Source organism: Simochromis diagramma, unplaced genomic scaffold, assembly GCF_900408965.1.
Source record: "Simochromis diagramma unplaced genomic scaffold, fSimDia1.1 OVJJ01000026.1, whole genome shotgun sequence".
NCBI classification, from domain to species: Eukaryota; Metazoa; Chordata; class Actinopteri; order Cichliformes; family Cichlidae; genus Simochromis; species Simochromis diagramma.
The window spans coordinates 2842951-2869480 of NW_024386985.1; the positions used below are offsets into that span (position 1 = coordinate 2842951).

The window sequence follows — 26530 nt, forward strand, 5'->3', positions numbered from 1 at the left end:
GAATCCAGAGTTCCGTAGAGTCCAACAAAAGACACCAGTCATAAGAACAGAGACAAAATGATATTTTAAATTATAATAAAATAAGACAAAAATCAACGTAATGACATTCAGTTCAAACAGAAGGCGTCAACTGTCCGGCAGGGCTCTCCTCTGAAGTCAGTGATGTGTTTCTAGCTCCACGATGGTCCACTCTCCCTGTGGAGAAGCAGCATCTTCTGGGGAGAAGCTGGTTACAGTAATGCTAGTGGAGGAGTCCTCCATGGGTGAGATAAGCTCCGCCCAACGTTTGAAGGTCTCCTTCTCTGGGGACAGGAAAGCCTGCGAGTCCAGACAGTCACGTGACAGAGACAGAGTCTGCTTGATAAGATACTGGGCCAGGTTGAGCTCCTCAGGTACGGGGTTTATGACACCCAAATTGGACGCGTGGTCTGTCAGGAGCTGCTTGAGCAGGCTCCAGTCCCGCTCGGCAAAATCGCTGCTTTTATCCCCATCCCCTGTTTGCTTTTCTTCCTCTGCTTGCCGTTTAACATTCCTGTCCTTGTCCGAAAAGTGCTCAATAGCTTCCCCCACATCCATCTCGTAAATGGGGGACAGGGCTTTGGATGGTCGGCGGTCATGTTTGCAGCTTTGATCCAATCTGTCACAACCAATGTCCCCTAAAAACAATTGACAATACTGCACAATGACAAACTGAATCATTCCTGCACAGGTCTTTTACTCATATCAGAGACTAATCGCTGCAAACTAAAATAAAAAAAATATATAAAAAAAACATGACAGAAAATTTACCCTTAATGCAACTGTTCCCTTTAAAACACACAACAACAAAAAAAACAAACAAACAAACCCCACAAAACCCCGTAGTGATGTCAGGTGACGACAACACAGTGAGCGAGCAGTGATACTGATGATCACATATGATTATCACCACAAATTTCAAGTTCATCAGTTCAAAACTCACTCATCACTTTAGATATGCACGTCAAAAGGCAAACAGTTGCTTTGAAGGTAATGTACAGAGGTTTGCTTTGCAGGATGCATCTCTTTATCCACCTGTTCAAACAAAGTAAGCCATGCACTACCAGCACCAGTGAGCTTTGCATTTGCCAGAAAGTAACAGTGATATGTTTTGATATTCACGTGCAGGCAGACGTAAGAAACAGACTTAAATACTGTCACAGAAACCGAAATGCGAGCAACAATGCTTTTACTTAGTTGCACAAAAGATGGCATAACACCATGTTTCTTTAGACATTCTCTGTCTTCTCTACTTTTAACAAATTACAAAAATGGCAAAAGACTGATAATTACAAAATATTTCATGCTTGCATAGGGATAAACCCTTGGAAGTGGTGCAGCAGGACTTCTTTTTCAGGAATATGATAGTGAAAAAAGAGAGACATGGCAGGACAATGAAGACTGCTCTAGACACACGTTACGTACGTTACAGAGGAGGCTACTGACACTACACAAAACCTACTGAACAGAAGTGTATAGACAACAAAACACTTTCCTTAAAAGATGGACCTCTACGTGTCTAGACACAGGTCTACTGGGTATGATGGAAGATTATGGAAAAATCAAAATATAAAACATAAATAAAGGATGGTGCTGATAATGATAAAGCAATTTCAACAATGGCATGCATGTGTGCTGTGCAAAATTGAAAAAAAAAAAAAAAAAGGTAAACAAAAGTCAGAAAGAGGTACAATCTTGAATACAAATAAAAAGAAACAGAAAAGCCAGGGAAACGTTTCCTAGCATAACAATCTTTTCTGAGCAGCAGTGGCAGTTTGGTGTCATCTACTTTGTACAAACAGTTTGTATATTTGGACTTTTAAGTCAGGTAGTTACTCTCCAAAGATTTGGAAGGAAAAGGAAAAGAAAAAAAACCCTAACAAGTAATTTACCTGATTACAATTTTGAAAAGGTGCTACGTATAACATTTTAACACCAAAAAAATAAAAATAAAATCATCTATGAACAACAAAATAAAACATCACTCCGCTGCAGTTTCACTCCCACATGATTCTCAGTCTTACTGAAGATTTGAGGTAACCTGTTTCCATGTAATAAGACATTGAACATCTTTTATTACAGTCTGGTGTTTCCATGCGTAGAAGCACTTAAGTGCAACATTGTGACAACCATGAAAGTGAATCAATGCGCCATGCATTAGTTTTGCTTAATGCGTCTCTTTGCCATGTTTTTGCTCAGAAGATTGATGTCTACTGTTCAGTGCAGCAGTCATTGTTATAATGTTGTGCTAAATCCTCTCCCTCTTTTTAAGTACTTTTATTAAAAAAAAAACAACAAAAAAACAAAACAACAACCCTGCAGGGGAACAGTGGAGCTCAGAAACCGCTGTTATACTAAATCATACTCTAATAAAAGCTGGATGTAGCCACTGTGATGCCACCTACTGGTTAATGGACTCATTGCACTTCTAAAGCTCATCATCGATTCTTGAGCAAGAGATGAACATATTTTAGACTTGGAGTGCCAAGTTATCAGCTGATGTTTGTATGCTTGGTTAGCAAGCTGTAATAAACTGCACCTGTTAGGTAGTGCTGAGTAACAGGCTAATAAATTACTAAAATTTCACTCACACACACAGAAACTATCCAGTCTGTAACAGAGTTATTTTCAATTCAACAGTGGAGCTGATCTGGTCCGACTTTGGAGTCAGCCTCAGGTGGTTATTATCAGAGGAACTGTTTTTAACACTTCCGCTCTGGCTACATTTTTCAGCCCTGAAGGTTGCTGCTTGATATCCGTCAAAACGGGAAGGATACAGCTAGAAAGCAATTTAGTTAAACAAGACAAAATGTTTATTTTAACCTTTGTGGTTTATAATTTGGATTCTATCATTTTTGAGCTTTTAATACAATTAGAATTGGAGTACAAGTGTCCATGTGGGGGGAAAAAGCCAAGCTACATGCTACAGTGCAATTTATCCCTAAGAAGACACCAACAGAAAAACAAACACAAATAGTGTCAGAAAGAAAACAGGTGCTGTAGCAGCATGTTCTCATACAGCAGCCAGTGAGATTTATGAAAAATATCTTGATTACTGGCATAACAAAATGATCAACTAAACTATAGTCTTATAGTGCGAGGAATCATACAAGCGAAAGAAAATGAATCGATAAACTGGTATTAAAATGCTTTATGTAGCACCTTCAGCTATTTCAAATGATCTGTGGCTCAAAACGGCCAAAGATTCTTCCACTGCATAAAAGAAATGGAAAAAAAAAAATGATAAAAAATTTATTTTTTATGTACATAAAAGTGCATTGAAAAACCTATGTCACAAGCCTTGTCAGAAACAAGGCAGATTATTTTAGGCAAATACAATTTTATGATCATTTTTAATGAAATGTACACTGTTTTTCTCTTTGATGAGTAAACTGAGTTTGGGCCTACATGCCTCAAACTAAAGGTAGTTCAGTTGTTAAAAGATGTACAGTTTCGATGGGACCAATTTCCATCTGTAAAAGGATATTGATGTTGCAAATTCAAATTCATACCAGCTACATGAGAGGGCTGAGATGAGAGAACGTTTTTAGCTATTAAAGAATTATGACTATAGATTTTATTTGAATTTGAACTTCTATTTGTTACTAGTTACTAAACTAGTACACTTTGTAATATCCTTTTTTTCCTGAAGGTGGGGTAAGGTATATACTGGAAATAAATAAGGTAAAGGAATTAAAGTAAAAGTAAATGAATCCTGTGGGGATAAGATATACCTTCACTGATGGAGAGTGGGGGGATAAGATGGGTTTGGGGTCTAGGAAGGATCCGGAGATCATACATTACCTGCTGGAGATTGTGCAGCATGTACAGGAGAGTCCCCTGTCAACTGAGACTCATTTAAGTCTAGATGTAAATCAGCTTTCTTGCTTTCTGAAAGATTGGAGTAATTTTTGCTCATCCCTCCATTGTACTGTTCAGTGTGACGCAGATCCAGATGGCATGGGCGTTCTTGGGGAGGTGTATCTCTGGTGTCAGAGCCCAGGGGAGGACAGCTGGACTTCACTCTGTCTACCTGGATGTGATTTTCCTCCTTCTGCGTGGTGTCCTGGATCTCTGTAAGGAATACAGATTTTTCTTCCTGGTCCTCCTCAGGTTTTTTGTGCTTCATACCTGTGTTTTCAACATGATGTGGCTGGTGGTTCTGTTGGTCACTCAAAGGGGCGCTACTGAACTGAGGAGCAGAAGAGTCATTATCAAAAACATCACAGGGAGTCACATCTTGCTGCTGAGGTGGAGTTTGGACACCGCCCTCCTCTGAGCCCAACTCCTCGCACTCATCAACAGACAGCAACACTGACCGACGGAAGTTAGATGACTGATAGTCTGGTTGCTCGTTCTCCTGGTCCACACCTTCGTCGTCAAAAGCCAGGTTGACTATCCCCTGAAAGTGTGGTGAGGGTTCGGTTGGCAGTGGCAGACCCTGACCTGGAATCACTTCAACTTCTGATCGCTCGTCTTCTGTTTCCTCCTCCTCCTCCTCCTCATCTTCCTCTTCCTCAGAAGAGAAGAGCTGGTGGTCAGGGACACTTTTTACAGTCACAGTGGCCTCAACTTCTGAGTGCTCCTCCTCCACTGGCACCTCATCTCTTTGCAACCACGAACGAGGGCGTCGCCTTACTCCCTCTTCCTCGCTGGTGGTCTCCGCTTCTCTCCCACGCAGGCGGACCTCCACTCTCAACCCAGCCCCACCTTCATACATCTTCAACTCTTCCGGCGTGCTGGTGTCACTGCTGCTGCGACCCAAGAAGTCGTGACAACGCATGGTGCCGCACTTGGACACGCCTCTATCGTTGGAGCAATCATCATCCTGTGAACCTCCTGCATCGTAGTCCTCTGAGCGGGGCTTGATGTCGTCAGAAGAAGTGGTGTGTGTGCTGCCGGTCTCGGATTCTGGGCTGACCTGATGGTGGATGCCGCTCCAAGAATCCTCTACAGGGGTTTCAGTGCTTCCCACGCTGCAGGGGGTATCTACGGGCTGTTGAGTGTCTCTTGGGGGATTTGGCGAGCTGATCTCATGAACATCTTCGCTGATGTGAGCTGGGATGGCATTGCTTTGAGGCTGTTTCACTTTGCTGCCTTCAGTTTTTTTACAAACGTCTGCTTTTGGTGAACTGACACGGGTGGCGTTTTTAGCTGCTGGTGCATCACTGGTCTTGTCTCCTCCACCAGCAGTGTTTTCCAGCTGTACTTGAGACTTCTGGAGACTCTGCTTGGGGCTTGACTCTAGATGACGTGACTCTTCTCCATCCTGGTTTGATGGCTGCGTACTAGGTGCTGCAAGCTGAGCAGAGGGTACTAACTGTGCAACATCTTTTTGCTCAACAGCATCTCCAGAGCCTTCGTTTGGACCAGGCTCTGTTTCGCAGTCTGCCTTTTTACTATTCCCTGCCTCTTTTCCTTTAGGTTCTGATTGCTTGGAGGCAGCAGCAGCTGTAGCGGAGGTTTTAGAGGTTCTTGCAGCTTTTGGTGAAGATTTCTCTGTAGAGAACTCTGTAGTACTTTTTGGCTTTGATCCAGACTTGGCAGCTGCTACTGAGGATTGCCTGGAAGGAGCTGAGGAGGCTTTTGCTGGTTTAGTACTGGACTTCGCAGAGACTCCAGCGGCTGAAACGGGCTTTGTGATCTTCTTTTTAGGAGTTTCACTGACTGTTTTATCTGTTGCTGATGGTTTTGAAGGATCTTTGCCATCTTCTTTCCTGGGAGAAGCCGTTTTTCTTATGGAGGATCCATGTTTGGAGCCTTAAAGAAAAAAAAAAGGACAGAACATTAATACTATGCAAATGGTGTAAAGACAGACAAATTAAGAAGATTTTAAAACTTCACCATGGTGATCTGGTGTGCTCCTTCCCTTGGTATCTGCTCTTGCTGCTGTCACTGCAGTGGCCACTTTCTCTTCTGGACCAGTCTTTAATTTGCTAGTTTCTCTCCCACCAGTTTTTTTGGATGGACTGATGAAACAGGCAGACAAAGCAATAAAAACAACCATGTGAGAAAATTATTTTTTTTAACAAATACTTAATTAACACTCCGGGACAATATCATCATAAAAATATTTACAGGAAGAGCTGCAAAAAAAACAAATCATGAATTAATATTTAACACCAGTGGGGGGCAGCAATGTTATTTCTCCAATTTGGTCAAGGGCAAGCTTCTGAGACATGAGCAGACTATAAATCCAAAGAACTTTTAGTGGTTACTTCGTGTCCTTGTGAAGGATGTTTTTCTTGGCTTTTTTTTAACAAAGTCAGACTTCAGGAACACAAACACAGAGGACATTTTACAGTCTAAGACTTGCTGTGGGCTCAAGGTCAAAATGTCTTTTTTAGCTGAGATATTAGGAGAGAATTTACACAGCAGAGGTAAACAGAAGCTTCCTCTGATAGCTGTGATTGCTAACAGCAAAAACAGAAAAAACATGATCAGTTTTCTCACAAACATTTATGTGAAAAGACAATTTAGCGATAACCATTTACCACAATCCACCACCCACACCACACTCAGATGAAAACTCAAAACGGACCCAAAAATGCAACAAAGATATTTTTCAAGTATTTGCAGGCTAAGGAAGAAGAAAAAAAGATTCATTGGTTTCTTTCTGGGGAGCCAATGAAATATTAATGTGCTCCCTTGTGATGCAGACGTCAGGTGATGCTGACTGTGAAACCGATATTTTTAACACCTTTGAAAGACCCATAACAGGCTTGTCAGAATACACTACACAGTTGCTTTTGTCCTCCTGACAGCCACATGTGACCTAAAAAAAAAAAAAGAAATAAATCAGGCAATAGTGTGCTGCAGTGCACATCTTAATTGCCCTAGATTTACATTGCTAAACATGCGGTCTTCATGCATGTTTGGTTTTCTACATACTGACTGCTTGAAACCAATGAGACTGAGCGAGTGTCTGCTGGATGTGCTTATTTTACAAATTACGTTTAATATACATGAACACAAAAGTCTCTGCACTCTCACATCTCTATTTGGGTGACTGAGTTGCTTTTGACCTTCTGACACATTTCCAGTACTGCAAGTGGCAGAAGTGGGTTTTTTTGGTCACAGAAATTTGAGTTATAGAAGAGCGTTGTCTATTACACTTTTCTTTTAAAGCTGCTTATTTACAGAAAGTTATTAGCAACCAAAATACAAAAGGAAGTGACTGTTTGTTTCCCAAACCCTTGAAGTAAACAGCTGGCTGTGGCTGTGGCTCGGGAGGTGGAGTGGGTCATCTTATGTAAGGGTCCTTGGGACCAAATTGCTCCCTATGCTTCCATCAGTGCATGTGTTGGTGTATGCACTTAAAGATAAAGAATAAAGCATTGCATGATTGTTTGACCATGATTGAGTGAGTGAGTAAAAAGTGCTTTGAGTGCTCAGTTAGAGGAGAAAAAAGATACAAGAGACAGTCCATTTAACATATTAAAACTTTACTTGAATATCATTTGATACTAAGCCCCCAAATGGGAACATCTAAGGGGTAAATGTAACCATTAGCATTTGACTGAATATATTAACATGTTAAGTGCTGCAATGTTAGAGTTAAACTCACCTGCTAATCTTTGTTGCATCTGATCTCTGAGGAGCTTTTGTCATTGGGGATTTGGTTACTGCCTTGGCCTGGTGTTTGGGCTTTGCGCCTAAAACAAAGAACATGGATCACATGCAGAACTGCTGCAAGCAGAAGTTTGTGAGTGCACTAATTTCATCCCTCCAACTATATTTAAAAAAAACAAGAGAGTAGAAGGAAATAATAGAAAGGTGGCCTAATGTAGGTGCTCTTAGCGCTTAAGCTCACATTACAGGCAGTTGCTTTCAGGGTGGAGTACGGGGGGACACATGCTGCATTTGTACCAGTTGAGGCCCAGTTGAGCTGTGAACACTGATATCAACTCTTTAAAGCTTCACTCAGTAAAAAAAGCTCAAAGTAATCAGTCACACCACCCTGTGTGACAGCTGTAAAGGGCTTTGACCTCTGCTGTTTTGTTTCCAAGGACAGGCACATGCACTTTGTTTCCTCATGAATCAACATTCGTACATGACACTGCCCTTGTCTTCCACAAAATCCCTCCTGGCCACAACGCCACTTTGATCATACTAATTAGTCTGGAGGCCCCTTCATATTTCAGCTACAGTTTCATCCCTGAAGTGTCAGTGAGCTGACTCACTAACACTTCAGCCTGGCTGCTGTGATGTACTATACAGTAATTGGTGTCAGTCAGAATGTAAAGAAGTCAATAAAGAATGTGAACCTGGAACAGAGTGGGTGTCATTGCGAGGGCTGCTGGCACAGTTCTCTGGAGATGCACTGCCTGATGTAGATGAAGTGTTGGGCTGGGCTTGGGTGGTGCCAGCAGTGTTGTCAGCCTTTCCTGCTGAGCTCTTTTGAGCTTTCGTTCCTGCTGTTTGGCTTGCAGATGTGCCGCCTGTGGGAGAGGTTTTAGGCCTTGCACCTGGATTTGGCTTCTTTTCATGCTCTTTAGCCCCAGGAGAGCTTCTGGGGCCATTGGCACTGGCTATATCACGTCTAGCTCCCGCAGCTCCCGTGCCATTGACAACTGGCACCCCAGCTGATGCTGTCTTTGCTTTTGCTGCTACACCTCTGTCTGCTGGTTTCTTCACATTCTTTGCCTTGGATGTTTGACCATCCCCTGGTTTGTTAGCTGCCCCAAGTCCATCAGACTTCATGACTGATGCAGCACTGCGAGAGGAAGGATTTCTGTTTACAGACACCCGCTGGGTCCTATGAACAGGAGGACTCTCAGGTGCAGATGAAGGGCATTTTATAGCCCTTGACTGCAGGGGAAAAAAGCACATTAGTTATGTAACAGTATTATTGAAGTGAATTAATAAGCCACAAAACAGAGCACTGCCTTAAGAAAGTAAATCATATTAGAGTTTCCTACGGAACACTAGAGCATACCATTAGAAACAATGCCATCTATCAACTCAGATCTAGACAGCCGCCTGAGCACTCTATAGTTAGAGCTAAGCTATGAATTCTATTGTGTATCTCTTTGTCTTTTTTCACTCAGAATCTATCAGCTGAACATTCCTCTTCTCACTGCTTCAAACCACCTCCTGAAAATCTTCAGCAGCTCCACTGCTCCTAACCACTCTTGGCAATGTCTATCTGAAATGCCTCAATCAGCTTATCTTATTGACACATCTGCTGTTCTTTTCATAAGGTATCCTTCTCCTGTGAGGGTAAAGCCATGATGACATATGGCATGCAACAGACAGGCCACAACTTTTCTGAGCTAAAGCAGCCTCGCAATCATAAAACTCAAGAGTCCTTAATAACAACCACAATAAATAAAAAAGGACCTTAAATGAGGAAACAAACCATTTAAAATTATTACCTGTGAACTAGTGAATACAGGCTTTTTTCCAAGTCTTCGACTGTCCCCTTTATCAATCGCATCTGTCAAAAAAAAAAAAAAAAAAAAAAAAAGGATGAAATCAAGTTCATTTCAATAAGCCAATCAGGATTCTGCCAATATTCAAATCTGAGCATAACACAGATGAAAAGGTGGAACCATTTTCTTTTTTTTGTAAATGACGCCGTCCTGATGTCCCGTTCGTTATCTGAGCTAAAGCAGCCATTCTGTTCATTCACAAATTCCTGTTTCCACACCCTATGTTTACCACTAAAGAAACAAACATTAAATCAGTGGACTGATGGGGTCACCTGTGTCTGGTAAGCATTCGTCCAGACAGAGGATGGCCATTTCTATACTTCATATCTAATATTGCTAAAAATTAAAGCGAAGTCAAATTTACTCTATTTGCCAAAAGTGCATTTGTTATGTTTGCATGCAAGAGTGAATTCTGATTACAATAGGCAAGAAATTTAGCAGTAATAATCACACACCGATACCAGCCAAATATATTATTCATGCAGTACATTTCAACACACTTCTAAGAAAGCAGTGTATTATTAGTACGTGCAAAGCAGTGCAGACCGACAAAAAACAGGAATCCAGCCTTTCATTCACACCCATTAAAAAACAAGCATGGCGTATCTGGTGCCTTTACCATACTGCTGTGCACACATCTGCCAAACACTGTTAAAATATAGCTTAAATGTGTAGAAAAGAGCCCTGGCTAGACAATAAATTGGTTAGCAGTGGCCAGGTTACAGTGCAGAAAGAAGCCAAGAAGTATTAAATCAGCCAACAGCATATGCTTCGGAGCTTTGGTTCCTCTCTGATGATGCAGAACCACTGCCTCAGCACTAGGCTGGGTTAGGGAGAGTGAAAAAAAGAAGAAAAAAAAAAAAAAAAAACACATCCACACACCGCATTAAGAACCTTCTGTGTGCCTGGATATAATAGGTCCCATAAATGGAATAAAATTCTTTACCTGCCAGTATCCTCTCTCTGTGTTTGGATGATAGAGTCTCCCATCCCTGCGTGTGGCGAACCGCGTAAAACGTCTGAAGCAGGAAGGTCCAGAGCCGGCCGCGTAGCGCACAAATCTCTTGCCTGAACGGCTGGCGGTAATACAGAGGAGAGAGGGAGGAGAAGAATGGAAGGGGTGCGCTAAAGCACAAGCGAATCAGCAGCTGCTTCAAGAACCCTTCTCCATGGCAACAAATACCCCCTCCCTTCTCCCTTTGCTCGCTGAATCTGCCCCCTCCCTCTCCTTCCCCGTCTCTGTTGCAGAATCAACTTGGGCTCCCTTGAGAGAAATCTGTGATGTCACGGGCTGATGCGGACACTCCTTTTTCCTCGCTTGATTCTAAAAAAAACAAGGCTGGACAAGTAGGGAGGAGCGATCTCCACCTCTTCCGCCTTACCCACAACACATACCCTTCTCTGGCAGATACACAGGCTACGCAGATTAGTGAGGGTTACACGTCACAGTCTCCCTCTGCTTAATCCATTGTGCCGTACTGTACAGTATTTAGAGGGGTTATGTGCTTTGACATGTTCAGCCAGGTCACTTTCTCCTGAAAGTCCTCTCACAAGCTTAACGTTCCTGTTTGAATGGTTTTATTAGTCCCTTTAACAAAACAGTGACACATTACATGCCACTATTTCTATACTTGTTCATCCAATAACTCAGAATTAGAATCCACATTTTTTCCATTTTAGTTCCTTTTGTATAGAAAACATATTACAAGGGGCCTCTAGAAATGTTTAATCTGTCATGTCTGTAATTTTTTTAAATTAAAAATACAACTGTAAAATATTTCACCAAATGTCCAAAAGTCACAGGATTAAGAGTGTGTTTTGTACAGTGCATTTGCACAGGATAAGCAAAGTCAGTGCTTTGCTCAGACATCTGTGCTCTCCATCTACAGACCTTAGGTTAATTTTAATAACTGTTGAGTCCGTTTAAAGACATCAAAGTATTCCAGGCCAAATGCTTTTAATGAATATTTTCCTCCTTACATCTTAGATGTTTCAGTCTTTGCATTGTATTTTGTGTAATATCATTAGTCCTCCTGATTTAAATCCAAAAAGGCTGTGTAAACTTTCGCATGCAACTTTCATTGTATCCCCACACCTCTTGTGCAGGGTAAAATTAAAGAGAAAAAGGTGAAGTGAGTACAAAAAACCAAACAAACTGCAAATTATAATAAATAAATAAATAAATAAACACTGGATGCACAGGATTAATGTTACAAGCCTTCTGTCCTTGGTGAAAGATGCTAGGAGATTACTAGGAGTACATGTAAGTTCACCAACACTCAACCAAGCAGAAACTGTCACACGTGTAGTTCTCCATGAGGTGGTAGCATCTGTGTGCAAGCATTTACACTTCGACAGAAGCAGAGAATATGAAGGATGCTTCTGGCGACTAATTTCCTAAAAAGGAAGAATCTCAAAACTGAGAACATTTTCACTGACAAGATTAACTATTGTGTGTATATTTGAAAACTATTTCAACTCATGACTCACATGTGTCAACAAATATTTAACCAATAACCCACATTTTGTGGCATGTGAAACACTCCACACAGGTTAGTTTGCTAAACATAGCTAACATTAGCAGTGCTACCACCAGTAGCCTTCTTTGCCTGCAGGTCAACATCCAGCTGATTGTACAGAAAGTGGTAAAGTATGTTTGTATAAGTTTTTGCTGACAAAGGCTACATGCAACATCCATGTTGCACGTTAAAATCCGGTAACATCATCCGTCTGTCTCTCATTTTCCACCTTGCCTTTTTATGAGGGTTGTTTCCATGTGCTCCCCCATTACCTACCACTTAAAGTGGCTGCGAAAAATCTAAGAACCAACAGTTAAGTGGTGTCGTACATTAATAAAACACAATGTTAGAACATTTAGTCCTCCTATAATGTTGCTGATTTAACAGATTATTAAATACGAGGGTAAAATAATGTTTGCTTAATAACTTGTCAACAAAAATATTGGCGTAACATATCCTGGGTGAACTAAAATTTGCTTGCTTGCTTTTTCAGGTGGTCTAGGTGACTTACTATTACCCACCTTTGATTGTAATTAATGTTACAGATCTACATGGACTGAACTAAGCAAGGAAGTTTCATTTAACTGCACTACACAGATGTGATACAGTAATATAATAGAATTGTGACTCATTTCACCTCCTCTAGTTGTTGCAATCGCCTCTCCATGCAAAAATCCTCCTCAAAGTCATCTTCGCAAAGCGAGTGCACAGCAGTGAAAAGGTCACAGCAGTTATCCACAGTCACACCTTCCCTGATGGCTGAACAAAGCTTCCTTAACAGCGTGGGCTCTCTAGTAAACTCTTCTCTCTGTAACGCAATCAGACATAGAGATAAATATGGGGGCTGCTTCTTGTTACATTTCCAGAAGATCATAATAAATCAAAGTGTATTTGTATGGCTACTTCACCAACTCACTATGCAAAGGTCCTTGAAAGCCTGAGTGTCGGTGACTTTGGGGAAGTGCTGCACAATGACACGCAAGCTCTCCTCCTGCAGCTCTGTGGCCAGGCTTCTCACCTGTTGGGCCCACTTGACTTCAGGGAGAGAGCCAATCAGCTGCTCAGTTCTACAGAGCATGGTCACGGCGTTCTGCACAGTCTGCATGGAAATATCTATAAGCTAAAGAGACTCTTGCTACGTGACAAAACAAATTAAAGCTGAATGAGCACAACTCCATACAAAACCACTCTTTTACTCCTACCCAGGACCTATTGATCAATTGAGGAATTCCCCCGCGTTGTGCAACCACTCTTGGCCAGCACAGAATCCCAGTACTTGGCAAGCATGAGCAATATTACCACCCCCCCGGTGATGTAAGACAGGGTCACGACTCAATTATTAATAAAAAGGCTGGCTCACTCCCCATCTGTCTGCATCATATTCTTCAATCACACACCCATTAATAACCAAGAATTTAATAAAGGTCATCTTTAATTAGATCATGTTCAAATTTCCTTCCTGTGAAAAAAAAACCCCAAACAACACGGCTTGATGATACTTTATGACCATCTATTATATGAATAATTACAGCTGCAGACTCTGGGAGGGACAGACTTACCATTGTTTCAGTTACAGCTGTTAGGCAGGCTCTGTGGAGTTCAGGTGGCAACAGGGAGAAGTTCCTCTCACACCAGACTTTCACAAAATGCTCTGCAACCCACCTAAAATGACATATTAGAGATTAATAGGATGGCTAATTTTCATTTCAGCAATTCTGTCACTTATTCCTAAATAATTTCTCTGCACCGTAACCCTGAGGCTCTGAGTATCAGCCAGCAGCGTGTTGCTTGAGGGAAGAAAAAAAACAATGAATGACTGAGTGAGCATGAGAGGCTTGGTAACGCACTGCTGCAGAGAACAGCACTGTTCGGTTCACCATCCCAGTCGCGTGACTCATCAGACTCAATAGACACAACAGGGTAAGGGCAGCCCCTCCTCCCCACAACTTACATCTACACACACCACTTCAAATAAGACCCATCACAGCCAGCTCACAGCCTCCCTCAACACATCCGATTCCTCTGACCTACATTCACACGATTCTTGCCCACTCACTGCAGAGTGCAACACCACAGTGTGCAGTAGTATCAGATGCGAAACTGAAAAAAAAAAAAAGACTTAGATGCGCATCACATGTGAAGTGTATAAAATCCGAGAGCAGAATGAAAATATGTAATATCTGCTGTAAAACTGGTGTTTTGTTTTGGTGCAAAACACCGGATTTCTTTGAGCTTCATTGTTCCACTGAAGCAAAATTCATTCACTCTCATGTGATGATGTGATTGCTTCATTGGTTGCCAAAGTAAACGTCTTTACTGAGCACTGTGGTAGTTTGAAACACGCCATGAAAGGCTCTGTAATGGGAAGCACAGAATCAGAACAAAAAAATGTAGACACCCAGACATCAATTCACACAGCATTAATATTTAGAGGTTGGTAACTTACACTGAAATTATAAATACCGGTACACAAGCCTAGCATGGGACAAATATCACATATTTGTTTGCAATAATTAAAAATTATCCCAGGTCCCCTGATATTACGCATCCTGTGCATAGGTCTAACTCCTATGAGAGTTATGAATGATGCATTGGCAATTATAAGATAAATTATGAAATAAATTTGTGAAAAAGTCACAAGTCAAATTCCTGTTTTCTTGGGTGACGGTCCTAAGAAGGCAGTGCTCTGGATCACTTGAAGCCATAGCTCAATCAGAAGCATCAAAAGTAAACAATGAATCAAAACTGAAAATAAACTTTGTAAGAAATAAAGAATGTGCTAAATAAAGAACTGCTTTATTTAGAATAACTCCAATCAGCATAAGATCTGTCAAATGAATGCTGTGTAGTTGTAGTCTCAAACAAATCTCAGGACGAGAAACAAAGCCAAAGGGGTGAGCTAAGCCACAAACAAAATCTCATATTGACTGATTCTAAGTTTGAGAGTTTTGGCATTAACAGACACCACGATGGATCAACACTGAAACACCATTGCGGGAACCTTCGAGTCTATACGTGTGATTTGCTACTCTGGAGTTGGACATCTGCACTAAATAGACTCCAGCCAGGCCCAGGCTAAGAAGACACAGCAGTCCATTCTTTGGAGAGATGCTTCACCCTCTGGGTTCTGAAACCTTGTGAGTATATGCATTTGTAAGCCGTAAGAAAGCTTCCAAAAGTGTGGGAGTCTTGTTAAATTGCCCAAACGGTGCTGAGTGCAGACACTTACCGCTTACACTGCATATGGAGGTTTTGAAGACCTAAGGCATGTGTGAAAGAGAGGCACTCAAGGACTGTTCTCTGAACTCCATCAGCTGGCTGCAACCGCACACAGACAAGAAAAAACAAAACAAAAACAAAACAGCAATACAAGTATATAAAATGCTTTCAAACCGTTTCATTTAGGATGTAGCAGCATTCAGTACTGAGAGACTAAAGAAAACAAGAGATGATTACCTTTTTGAAGAGATTTTCTAAGGACACGTAAAGCTAAATGTGTGGAGACCACAAAAACTTTCTTTTTTTTTTTAAATCCATGATGCCACATACTATTATGTACATTAAAAAAGGACACATCCTGCATTAGAACTAGGGACTTTTCTGAGGCCATTGAAGACACATGACTGTGTGAAGATTGTGTGTGAAGGCTGAAACTATTTTTTGCTGTGTGATCATAAATTCAACGTATCTGAAAAATCAAACTTCAACGACATGCTGGTTTTAATGACATTTTCATTCAAGTCCATGAAAGCCATCCATCAAGGTACTCTGCTTGTCAATAGCTCACCTTAGGGAAGAAGCGGCAGTAGTCTCGGGTCAGAACCATTTCCACTACATCTTTCAGCCCCTCCAAACCCAGCATGTCTGCAGCCAGCACCACCTGACTGTGGAACAACAGACACCACATCCAGGTCAGCATCTTTTCTTGGTTCTGAGTTTTATTTCTGTCAGTTCCCTGTACATACAATACCTGGCACTGGCTCTTCTGGGCAGATCCACAATGGCTCCGTACATGAACTGAAGCAAGATTTCCATCTCATCTGGCCCCAAGCTAAAAAGATTAAAACAAACTCTTTATAAGCCTTGAATTGGAGGTTAACAAACGAAACTGCCCCAGATCTCACTCTAATATTCTCAATCTATGCACATTTCTTTGGCTATAAAGCTGAATAAGCCAGTAAATAAAAATCAATTTATCATGCAGCACTCGATCCATGTGCAATATACGGGCCTCACAGGTTCCCCTACATGTGCAGGCACTCTATTCTGATTTCTGTCTTCCCCGTTACCCTTAGATCAGTAATGCTGAGGTGTGCGACACGTCTCTCCCCGGAGGGAAAAATGGGCTTCATTTGCCTCTGTCATTCTGAAAGAAGGAAAATGCGAGTGGTGATGGTGATGCTGAGTGGGTGGGTGGTAGCGGGGGCTCTTCAGGAGGAAAAGGATGAGAAGACATTTATGTGCCTCGCAGAGGAAACATTCCAACTTTGCTTGGTTGAAATCTGAGCCAACTATATGAGATTTCATTGACAGCACACCGGCTGTGTCTGTTTTTGAAGTGTGGAGTTAAACATGGCATTGTGAGTGAAACCACATACAGTGCAGAGCCACCTCTGTAGCAATGCATGAATAATTAATGCTCTATATGCAACTGCACAGTTCAGAAATTACGTTAGACCAGAAGTGGAGGTGTATTATTGATCCCTATGTCCTGCTGCTACGTGATGCTGATGTACTGGCCTTACCCTTGCAGAGTGATGCACTGTCTGGAGCTCTCCATCCAGCTCCCGCTAAGCATTGCTCGGAAGTACTGAGATCGTGCACACAGGATTGCCCTAGAAACCCAATAAAGCAGACAGCTGCATGTCAGAGAGCCACCTACCATTTATTCTTCACATCATTTGCAACTGAAATTGTTTGCACTTAAGCAGCTTTGAAGTGACAAGCAAGAAGAAAAAAATTAAATAAAAGAAATTGAGTTTTCTTGAATCTTTAAAGGCTATTTTTATTCTCACTGACCTCACTGTACCATTACTGGTGTAAAAATACACGAGACTAGAATATTTATAAAAAGGCATTAAAGACACGAGAGATTTTTCTATAAATTCCTTTTTTACTGTACACCCTTGAGTCCACATTGCTTTCTTTCTTGTCTTATGGCAGCGTTTATCAAATATTAGTGGCATGTAAAATAAAGTCTAAATGTGGTAAACCACACATTTAATTAATGACTTTGATTTTCTTAGGCTAAATAGGATAGCAGGCAGTTTGTTTCACAAATGCTTCTGGCAGATTTTGTTAAGGTAAAGATATGTCATCAGTCAATTGGTTTAACAGTAGGTACAGTTTGAGGGGTTCAAATATTTTTGGTTGACTACAGCTGAACTCTAACAGTCAATCCATTTTCTTCACCACTTATTAAATCCAGGGTCATGGTGAGCTTATCCCATGTGTTCATTAGGCAAGAGGCAGGGTACACCCTGGTCAGGTCCCCAGTCCATCACAAGGCTAACAGACAGAAACAGACACCCATTCACTTTCAGATTTACACCTTTAGCCAATTAAGAATCACCAGCTGACTGAGCATGCATGTTTTTGGACATGCCATAAGAAGCTGAAGTATCCAGAGAACACCAAGCGGGCAAACTCCACACAGAAAGCCCCCCCCCCCCAAAAAAACAGAACAACAAAAAGAAAAAGAGCCCAGCTTCTCTTCTCTGCTGAGCTTTTTCTGGCTAATGGGTCCCCTGAGCAGGAGCTGGGAAAATCCTGTCTCCATAGCTACTACAACCTCTGCACTGCTGAATGACCGCCCACCACCGCTGCTTCACATTTGCATGAGTCAACAGCATACGCACAAGCGATTTATTGTTTAACATCTGATAAATGTGGCTGTGATGTGCTGAGGTGAGGCGCTGCCTCCGATGTTTTGTGAACCAAAAAATAACCAAGATTAAATGTAAATCACACGTAGGCGCTTTAAATTCAATCCCATCAACACATAACACTTAGAGAATCTATGGGAAATTTATCAGAGGAAACAAAGAACATAATAAGGCAAATAAAGATATACCAAGGCAATTTTTTCAGCCTCAAAACAATACCTATACTTTGGTTTTTGGATACTGCTAATACTGACTACCCATCAAATACTTGTAGTAAGTCCATAAGCTGCATTCCTCACTCTGATCAAGAAACTATAAATTGTTCCTTTATGTGTGAGGTAACATCAGGCTTGACTTCAATATTGCTGGATTGAACATTGGACTGGTAATTATTATTAAAAGAACAAATTACATCAGACAAAGATGAAGGACAACATGAACTAATTCATGTTATTCAACAAAAATATTTGCTCGAGTTTTATTTGAGCTCAGTGAGTCTTTACTGCATACTATTTTATGGTCATCCTAGTTTTTTCCTTTCCAGCCTCACCTGTGGGGAACAGCTGGCAAGAGACAGGTAACGAGTAATAACATTAAGCTTCCCAAAAATTTGAAACCAAACATATGGAGAAAGAGAGGAGCTGACAAAGAAAGCACCATGGTCAGAGCTTTCAGTCACTTGGTTGGAGTTTGCAGTTAAAACAGCTGCAAAGAGACAAAGCAAAGCTGCTGGGGTAGCAGATGTGAAATACCTCTAAATTGTATTACCTTCTTCCATACTATGTTAGCTCTCAAGCCAGCCATTAGTGTGCTGCTGCTGCTGCTCTGTGGTGTAATGAACAAAGAATAAAACAGACACTACGTAGCTCAGCCCAATTCAGCCTTCTGAGTCAGAATCAAACAATATCCGATCCAAATACTGCACCGATTTTTGGCTAACTCTAATTCAGTGAAATTACCTGAATTAACTTAACTGTGTCTTACAGTGTCACCTCACCTTCTCATTCATATAACACATCCTAGTGGTTTAATCTTTGCTTGTTTTCATTCAAACTGCATATAATTTTACAAGTTTTGAGTTACGGTGAAAAAAGGGTAATTTCTGTATATGATCATATAAACTTAGAAATAATTGTAAATTGAGCTGCAAAAAAAACATTTTTTTTATTCCCAGTGTTTGGATACAGATGGCTGAAAATGTTGCCATGAATAGATCTACCTGTGGCAGGAGAAGACCTGATCTGCTACTTGGATAGTAATGTCACACTGCTCTCCCCTTTGGTACAGATCCAGCAGGTCAGCTCCGAGGCCAGAGGCTGGCTCGAGAACAACAGCATCTGCACACGAGTTGAGAAGGATAATGAGGAAGGACAGGAAGTGGAGGGTGAAAAAAAAAGAGGAAAGCTTTAGGCTTATATTAATCTGCTGAGACCACACACAGAATGTGTGTATATGAGATAGCTCTCAGTAAACCAAGTTAAAAATACTGTAAAATATAAAAGCAGAGTAAAATCATGAACTATCCACAGCGTGGCAATGCTGTAATTACCAACAACAACAGGGATCTCAAAGCGATTAGCTCTTAAGTGGATTATGGCTGAGATAACATGATGGGAAGAAAGTGGAGGCGGGAGAGTTGCTGAGCAGCTGAGCCGTCACATAACTTGAAATAAACCCTTCATGGAAAAGAGGCTGGATCTGTTTACCTGATTCAGTGGATCTATGAAGGTCTGCTGTGTCGGGAGCAGGCAGAGTACTTTCTGGCACGGAGCCCTCAACATCTGGGATTATTGGAGCCGAGCGCATGCTCTGGTCTGCTGTGTACACTCGCCTGCAGGGGAGAAAGACTAAATTTAATTAAGAATCTTTCATACATATTAAAATGACAGTCTCATCTGACGCAGCTAGGCGATCTAAAGTGTGCTGAATTTGCTGTTCCTGCTCAGTGAAGCATTTAATAAAGAGGCTAGCAGGCCAGACCTCTGCCCTAACACCTTCTGAAAGGCGATTGCTCTGCTCTGGGTATTGTGTTATTGTATCAGTTTGAGTCACGGTCATAGTCAAAACAACAAAAGAGGAAGAAAAACGAACCAAGCAGACATTTTCTGAGTGGTTTCCCCCAGAAAGAAAACAAACAAACAAAAACAAAGAAAAAACAAAAACTCTTTACGTCTTACCAAGTCAGCTGGATGGTGTAATCACTTAATCACTTAAATGAGATCTGCTCATTTTGGTTCAATTTTTTTTTAATTGAAGTTCAGAAATATAATACAGACACAACACTGCTTGTCATGCGAGTCTCAAAGAAAAGCAACAAAGCAAACATTATAACAAATTTAGACAAACTATAAAACACTACAACTTAAGACATTCCTATATATACTTATTTTAGTGTATAAACAATATAATATCAGTGAGTAAAATGTTTTTTCACACCTCATTTTGTTTTATTTCACTATAATAACCTTGCCTAGGTGTTACCAGCTAAATGCAAATTTTTAGCCACATGCTTGAAAGTATATTCGTTTTTTGCTCACTGCTGCTGCTCCCAGTGGCCATTTAAAGATCGAAAACGTATCATTTTTGCTGGTGTAATGAATGAGGCTTTAGTAATCTCCTCTACTCAAATCTAACAACCAACTGTCCTTACTTGTTTTTAACTGTTTTAAGTTAGTGCAAACAGATGCAGAAACAGGGAGCTGACTATCACGAGAGCCTCCCTCCTCGCTGCGTGTCCTCACTCTATAAGACTGAGGTGCAGTTCAGTGCTATAAGATATCCTCTGTACTTTATCAGTTTATGTATGCGTCAACTTTCTGTTGTTGTTGTTACATAATTTTTTATCATAGATGTGATTAAGAGTTATTCTGTATTTTAATGTTAGCCTAGGAAACATTTTTTCTTTCTTTCATGTTTTTAGCATGTTGAATAGTGATCTCTCCCTCTCTTTCTGCCTATCCATTTTTTTGTGTTTTTTCAGACACTGTGTCCTTGTTTCTTGTTTAAAAAACCGAAACATTTTAAAAGACTTCTGACGAGTCTTCTAATTGAAATAAACATCCAGAAATACTGCTTCTCCCCACCTCTTTCTTTCCCTTAATCTCCTGAATTAATATATAAAATTTAGAGTTCTTTGTTTAACTAGCATGCTTAGCTACACTGTAAATGACACACAGGATGAGTTTAAGTTTAATTAAAATTTGAAAAAAATTTGGTGACATTGCTGCACAGATCACTTTTTCCTGCAACACCACAACGGTGGACATTTTCATAAGGATTTCTGAGCAGTTTATTCATTTTAGTAATAAGGTTTAGTGTGAGGTTTCATTTAAATTTCACCATCTACAAAACATCACTCTTTTGCTTCCCACCTACCACATATAGCAGGAAAAAAAAAAAAAAGCCGAACCCTTTCAGTAGCAGCAGTTTCTATATGACCTTATTTAGAGTGCAATGTCTAACTATTAAGAACGTCTTCCAGAACTAGGTAATAGAATAAGTAGTGCTGCTGGGAAAGAAGTTTTAAAGTGACTTCTCATTTCTGTGGCAGTGCAGTCGTAAGAGGAAGGCTTCTTGTCCTAATTTTAATTTGCTAATGAGACTCCATTCATTGGATCAAAGCCTGCGCTGCAAGGCTTTGATTAAAACTCAGTTTGCTATTTGTGCGTCTCAGCAAGAACTTGAAAATGAGCAGTGTAATTTATTATTCAATAGCTGCAGCATTTGCAGAGCTCACTGAATCAAGATTACCAGCGCTTCAGAATAAATATGGAGCACTTGGCGCCCCCTGTCAGACAGACACTGAAGCAGCAAAGATAACACATCAGGGAATAACTACTGTCTCATAACACCCCTACAAGGAAGCAGATGTAGAGCAAAGGTTTCATGTATACTCAGGGAAATGACCTACCTAAGGAAATCTTTGAGCCCAGACAGCTCATAGTCTGGCAGATGGATGATGATGGGATCTTTGTGCGTCTGTCCCTGAAGGACATCAGGAGCTCTGGCCAACAATACAGCTCTGTGTGCTCGGATCGAGCCAGAGCCAGCATACAGAGAAACATCAGCCTCCAGCTCCTCCTGCAGTAGCCTGGGGAAACACATCACAACACTTTAACAGCGGTGTTTAACAAAATAAATAAAACAACAAAAGTTGGGAAACAGTTTCATATTTCATTGATCTTTAAAAACAAACACAGAAAGGAGACAATGAAGAAAAGGCCCAAGGCTCTGAAGATTCATCTGATGGCCCATTTTTCCACTTGAGAACAACACAAGCAGAGTCCTGAGGTGGTCTTATCATCTCATCCAGCCTCAATAACCAATGATCCAGAAACCAGTCAGCTGATGGCCAACTGTGACACTATGACTTCAAACTCCAGTGCTGTGTCCACTTGTATTACCCTTTGATTAGAAATGCTGCCCGTGCACCAAGGAGATCCACATCCCAGAGTTTCCATTTATCTGTGAAACCTAGTGCAACTTTGCTTGCACCAAGTTTTCTATTCCAGATCCACTGATCCTATTATCTGAGGAAAAGCTCTACCCACGGCATTTCTTAAATGCAAGTTTGAAAGTAAGTAAATATAGTAAACATTGTACCTTCTAGAGGTTATTCAACAATAATTCCTCTGCTTCTGTGTTCTTTTAACACATCATGAATAATTATGGTTTTTACAAATACACTTCTGCCATTTGTTATTATTATAACTCTAATATGGAGCCAAGCACGTTTAAGAGACATTTGGAAAGCAATCTTTTTTTTCCCCCCAAAGGAAAACTTGGCCTGATTCAAAAGAGCACTGGCTGTGAAACAACATCATTTATTAGACTGTGTCAAAATGGTCGATAAGTACATGTAGGTAACGTATATGCCAATGAAGCTTCTTAAAAAGACAAGAAAATGTCAGGCGCCTTCATCCAACAGACAAAGAAATACTGGCAATATGTCAGATGACATGGGTTACTATTTCACAAAGAAAGAACGAATACAGGAGTGAGAAACCAGCTCTATACTCTTAACATTTGAACAGCACTGGAGTTACTGCTAAAAAGTTTTTTTTCCCCTCAGTTATAGTGATGAATATCTCAGTGTGACACCAAATCTTTAATCAATAAAGCTGTCTGACAGGCTGTGCAATCGGTTTAAATGCTATGAGTGTGTGTGTGTTACTGAACATTCAGAAAATCTAGCCTGGGTTATTAAGGTGCAGACACTAGATTTTAACTTCAGCTTTACTTTCTATAACCACATTTTGCTGCTTTTTTAGAAGCTTTTAATTAAATCTTAGAAATATTTTTTAAGTAGCATACAAAGGTGGCATAGTGGTTAGCACTGCTGCTTCACATTAAAGGAAGGTCCTGGGTTCAAATCTGCTATCTGGACAGGGCCCTTCTGTGTGGAGTTTGCATGTTTTCCTCATGTCTGCATGGGTTCTCCCTAGGGCTGTTCGATATGGATGACGATATAAAAAGTCTATCGTTTCATTTTATGTTATTGTTTGTTTCGTGGTGTCGCAAAATAAACTGTTTGCAGCAATATTTTTTCACTGTTTTGATGGTCACTGTAGTGGCTATATTAATTTCTTAAAGTTCTCTCTTTCTCTTATACCCTAAGACCCTCCAGGGGTTAATATAACCACACTACAGACGGACAAGCGCCTGTTTTTATGCCTTGTGGTTAGCAACACCGTGTCCGCTTGTTTATGTTCCACATAAACCTTTCACAATAAAGCTCAAGATTCTGTTGAGACTTTTCAAAATAAACTGAATCACGTGAAAGAGCAGATTATTTACGGATGAGAAGTAAAAAAAAAAAAAAAAGATGCCAGGTGCTAAAAAATAAACCTTAGACTCAAACGTTAGAACAGGCTTTTCCCTGCAGCACGCCGTGTAATAAATACAAAGAAAACGGCGGCTGTTACAACTTATGTCTAAAAATATATAGTTTCATACATCGTTAAAACACTGGACTCCAGGTACGCGACGCCTAGCTGGAAACACTTCCCGCAAGTTGAGCTGCCAGAGAGTCACAGAATTTACAGAAAATGTTACATTTTTGTGATTTATATCGTTATCTGGATGATAGAATTCAAATATCGGGATATGAGATTTTGGTCATATCGCACAGCCCTAGTTCTCCCCAGATACTTCAGCTTCCTCCCACAGTCCAAAGGCAGGCAGTGGGATCAGATTAATTGGTGATTATAAACGGGGTGCAGGTGTGAACTTAAGTATGAATCGCTGAATGCCTCTATGTGATAGCCCTGTGACAGACTGATGAACTGTCTAATGTGTACCCAGCCTCTCGCGCTATGGCAGCTGGGATAGGTTTACACTTTACCTGAAAAGTGAAGTACTGCAGTGACATTTTCTTTCCCTGTTTTTCTCAATCTTAAATTGAAGATTCTCTTTCTTTGCAAAATCTGATATTGAATTAATTAAGCTAAAAGTGGTGTTTTTTTGTTTGATTTAATCAGCTCTTTCTACAAGTTCACATTACTGGACACAAGAACTGGTCAATTTTTATCTTTTGACAGCTCGGAACTGCCTTGGACAGCTGGATGCAAACTTGTGGCACATGTGTCAAAGCCCAGCCTTTAACACTGAGCTTTATGAGTCAGTGTCAGACACCTTACCTGTTCAGGTCTGCAGACAAAGCAGAAGATAAACATCTCTTCAGCTGATCCTTGTGTTTGCGCTCTTTGACCTGGAATTCGAGTCTCGCTGCCTCACTGGTGATCATGGTGTGTTATGTTCTCTAAAAGTGAGACAAGAGGGAAGACACACTTCAGCTTGTGAACTCAAAGGTGTTCTGGTGGAATGGGAACCACATCTTCCAGTGGCATGCTGTTTGCACACTATGACAAAGTGAGGCAGATCATCACAAACTGTGACAACTACACCAACAAGGCTCACCTGACAAGTACTGTCACATAGTCCAGGACAACAAAAGGCTACTGCGTTCACCTTTTTTTCCCGTAATCATATGCTGCAATACCATCTTTCTCCACAGTCGCTGACTCATATTCGCTTTCCTTTTCTATCCAAAGAGGCGCTGTTAGCCAAGTTTAGCGAAATCAATGAAACCTGGAAGAGGTGACCGCAATAACGACAGAAATTCACCACGTTACGTGACCGAGAAATTTATTTAGCCGTACCCTTAAAAAGGATGATGATGTTATCCATGGTAAAATACCTGCTTTCGTGTGTTTCCAACAGAAAACACACCCAGCACCGCAAATATTAACCAGTGTCTGTTTGTGTGAAGTTTAATACTCAATAAAGCAATCCTTTTCCAAAATTAAATACACGGAGCCCAAATTCACCTGCTCTAGCTCAGGTGTTTCCTCGTTCTCTGTGGGCTCCAGTTGGTACTGTAAGCAAATCAATCTCATTTTCCTCTGGCTGCTAGCATGCTAGCTACGAGGAGCTACCGTTAACAGTAAGCTACCCCCTTTAACCTTTAACTACCCTCGTCAAAAAATACACCTGCACAAATTAACTCCAGTCGATAACTGCCTGCGAGCACGAGGCTCGGTAACTGCTCGTTAAGGATAAAATAAATGAATATGCTGACCCACTGACCAATGTTGTTGACATCACTGCTACACGCTGTTCGCCACCCACTACGACGCGGTTTGTCAAACGAAAAAGGAGTGGACAAGCCGGAAGCTTCGGAACATGCGCAGTCCACCTAAAAAGCTACCTAGCTAAAGAAAACGATGCATTCACGTACAGCCTCTTCTAAACAGACAAAGACAAGAATGGACGGGTTTGTTTGGTTTGTTTGGGTGAATACTTCAGAGATGAGAGACATGGAATGTAGCTCCACATTTTGAAATCTATTTTCTTTTATACAGTAGAAGCGATGATAAATACAGAAAGAATGAAAGCATGCTAAAGTGACGTTAGCAAGAGAAAAACCTAGAATTATCAAACAACTTGAAGGTGGAGGGTCGCGTACTGGAGCGGGCATATATGGCAGGAATATGAAGATTTCAACACATTTAGAAAAAAAAAAACATAATTATGAAAAGTTAGAGTGAAAACCCACCGATAAATATTTCATATTTTATTGTGGTTCACAGTGTCATATAAAAATTGTTGCTTTTGAAAAAGCTAAAGGTTTTTTTGTTTTTGTTTCAAATATGCATACATTATAATATCCGGTTAATAGAAACCTGAAAATATAAACCTGTTTTCTACTGAGTTACCGGAGTCAGTGAAGGCAGCAAATGAACTAGCTCGCCTTAGTAGCATTTACGTCATTGTTCCATCCCGAATTATTAGTCCGAGTTTATGATGCCACTGTACAGTACTGTACATGAGAAAAATTGATAAATACGAATAATGTAGCACTGGGCATAGACTCGGTATAATCACTATATATGTGAGAATGAAAGTAAACGGTAAACTTTCTAATAACTATAGTGCTGTTTTACATATTATTTATGTAGATACTTGTTATATAGGAATATATAATGTTTATTGTATTCTCAAAACGTAAGTCATTCATGAGGGCAACATTTGATTATTCAGAATGTAAAAAACTGCAGCCATATAAGTCTTTAACCTAAATTGCAATTATTGAGATTTCTACATAAATATATATAAAAACCATGAAAATATTGTGTCCCGTGGTGTGAAACATGCTGTACCTGAACAGCAGTGA

General features: G+C 40.6%; 1 protein-coding gene across 7 annotated transcripts; it reads right to left on the minus strand.

Annotated features, from left to right (window-relative positions):
• Window positions 1–45: 45 nt before the first annotated feature.
• On the minus strand, window positions 46–25569 carry btbd8 (BTB domain containing 8). 7 transcript variants are annotated; one of them, XM_040040439.1, is made up of 20 exons: window positions 25444–25522; window positions 24775–24945; window positions 24495–24616; window positions 21767–21946; window positions 19563–19687; window positions 19076–19193; window positions 16717–16806; window positions 15942–16022; window positions 15759–15855; window positions 15201–15289; window positions 13531–13633; window positions 12888–13070; window positions 12609–12779; window positions 10399–10528; window positions 9396–9457; window positions 8286–8829; window positions 7586–7673; window positions 5863–5987; window positions 3823–5778; window positions 46–656 (listed from the first exon to the last, which is right to left on the minus strand). In XM_040040439.1, exons 3-20 carry the CDS (start codon window positions 24599–24601, stop codon window positions 157–159), a joined length of 4749 nt encoding a protein of 1582 aa, XP_039896373.1. In that variant the 5' UTR covers window positions 24602–24616; window positions 24775–24945; window positions 25444–25522; the 3' UTR covers window positions 46–156. The 7 variants fall into 7 exon arrangements, with proteins under 7 accessions (XP_039896373.1, XP_039896374.1, XP_039896371.1 ...); XM_040040440.1 differs by lacking the exon at window positions 25444–25522 and adding an exon at window positions 25185–25420; XM_040040437.1 differs by lacking the exon at window positions 24775–24945 and having other exon boundaries at window positions 25444–25569.
• Between the last annotated feature and the right edge of the window lie 961 nt (window positions 25570–26530).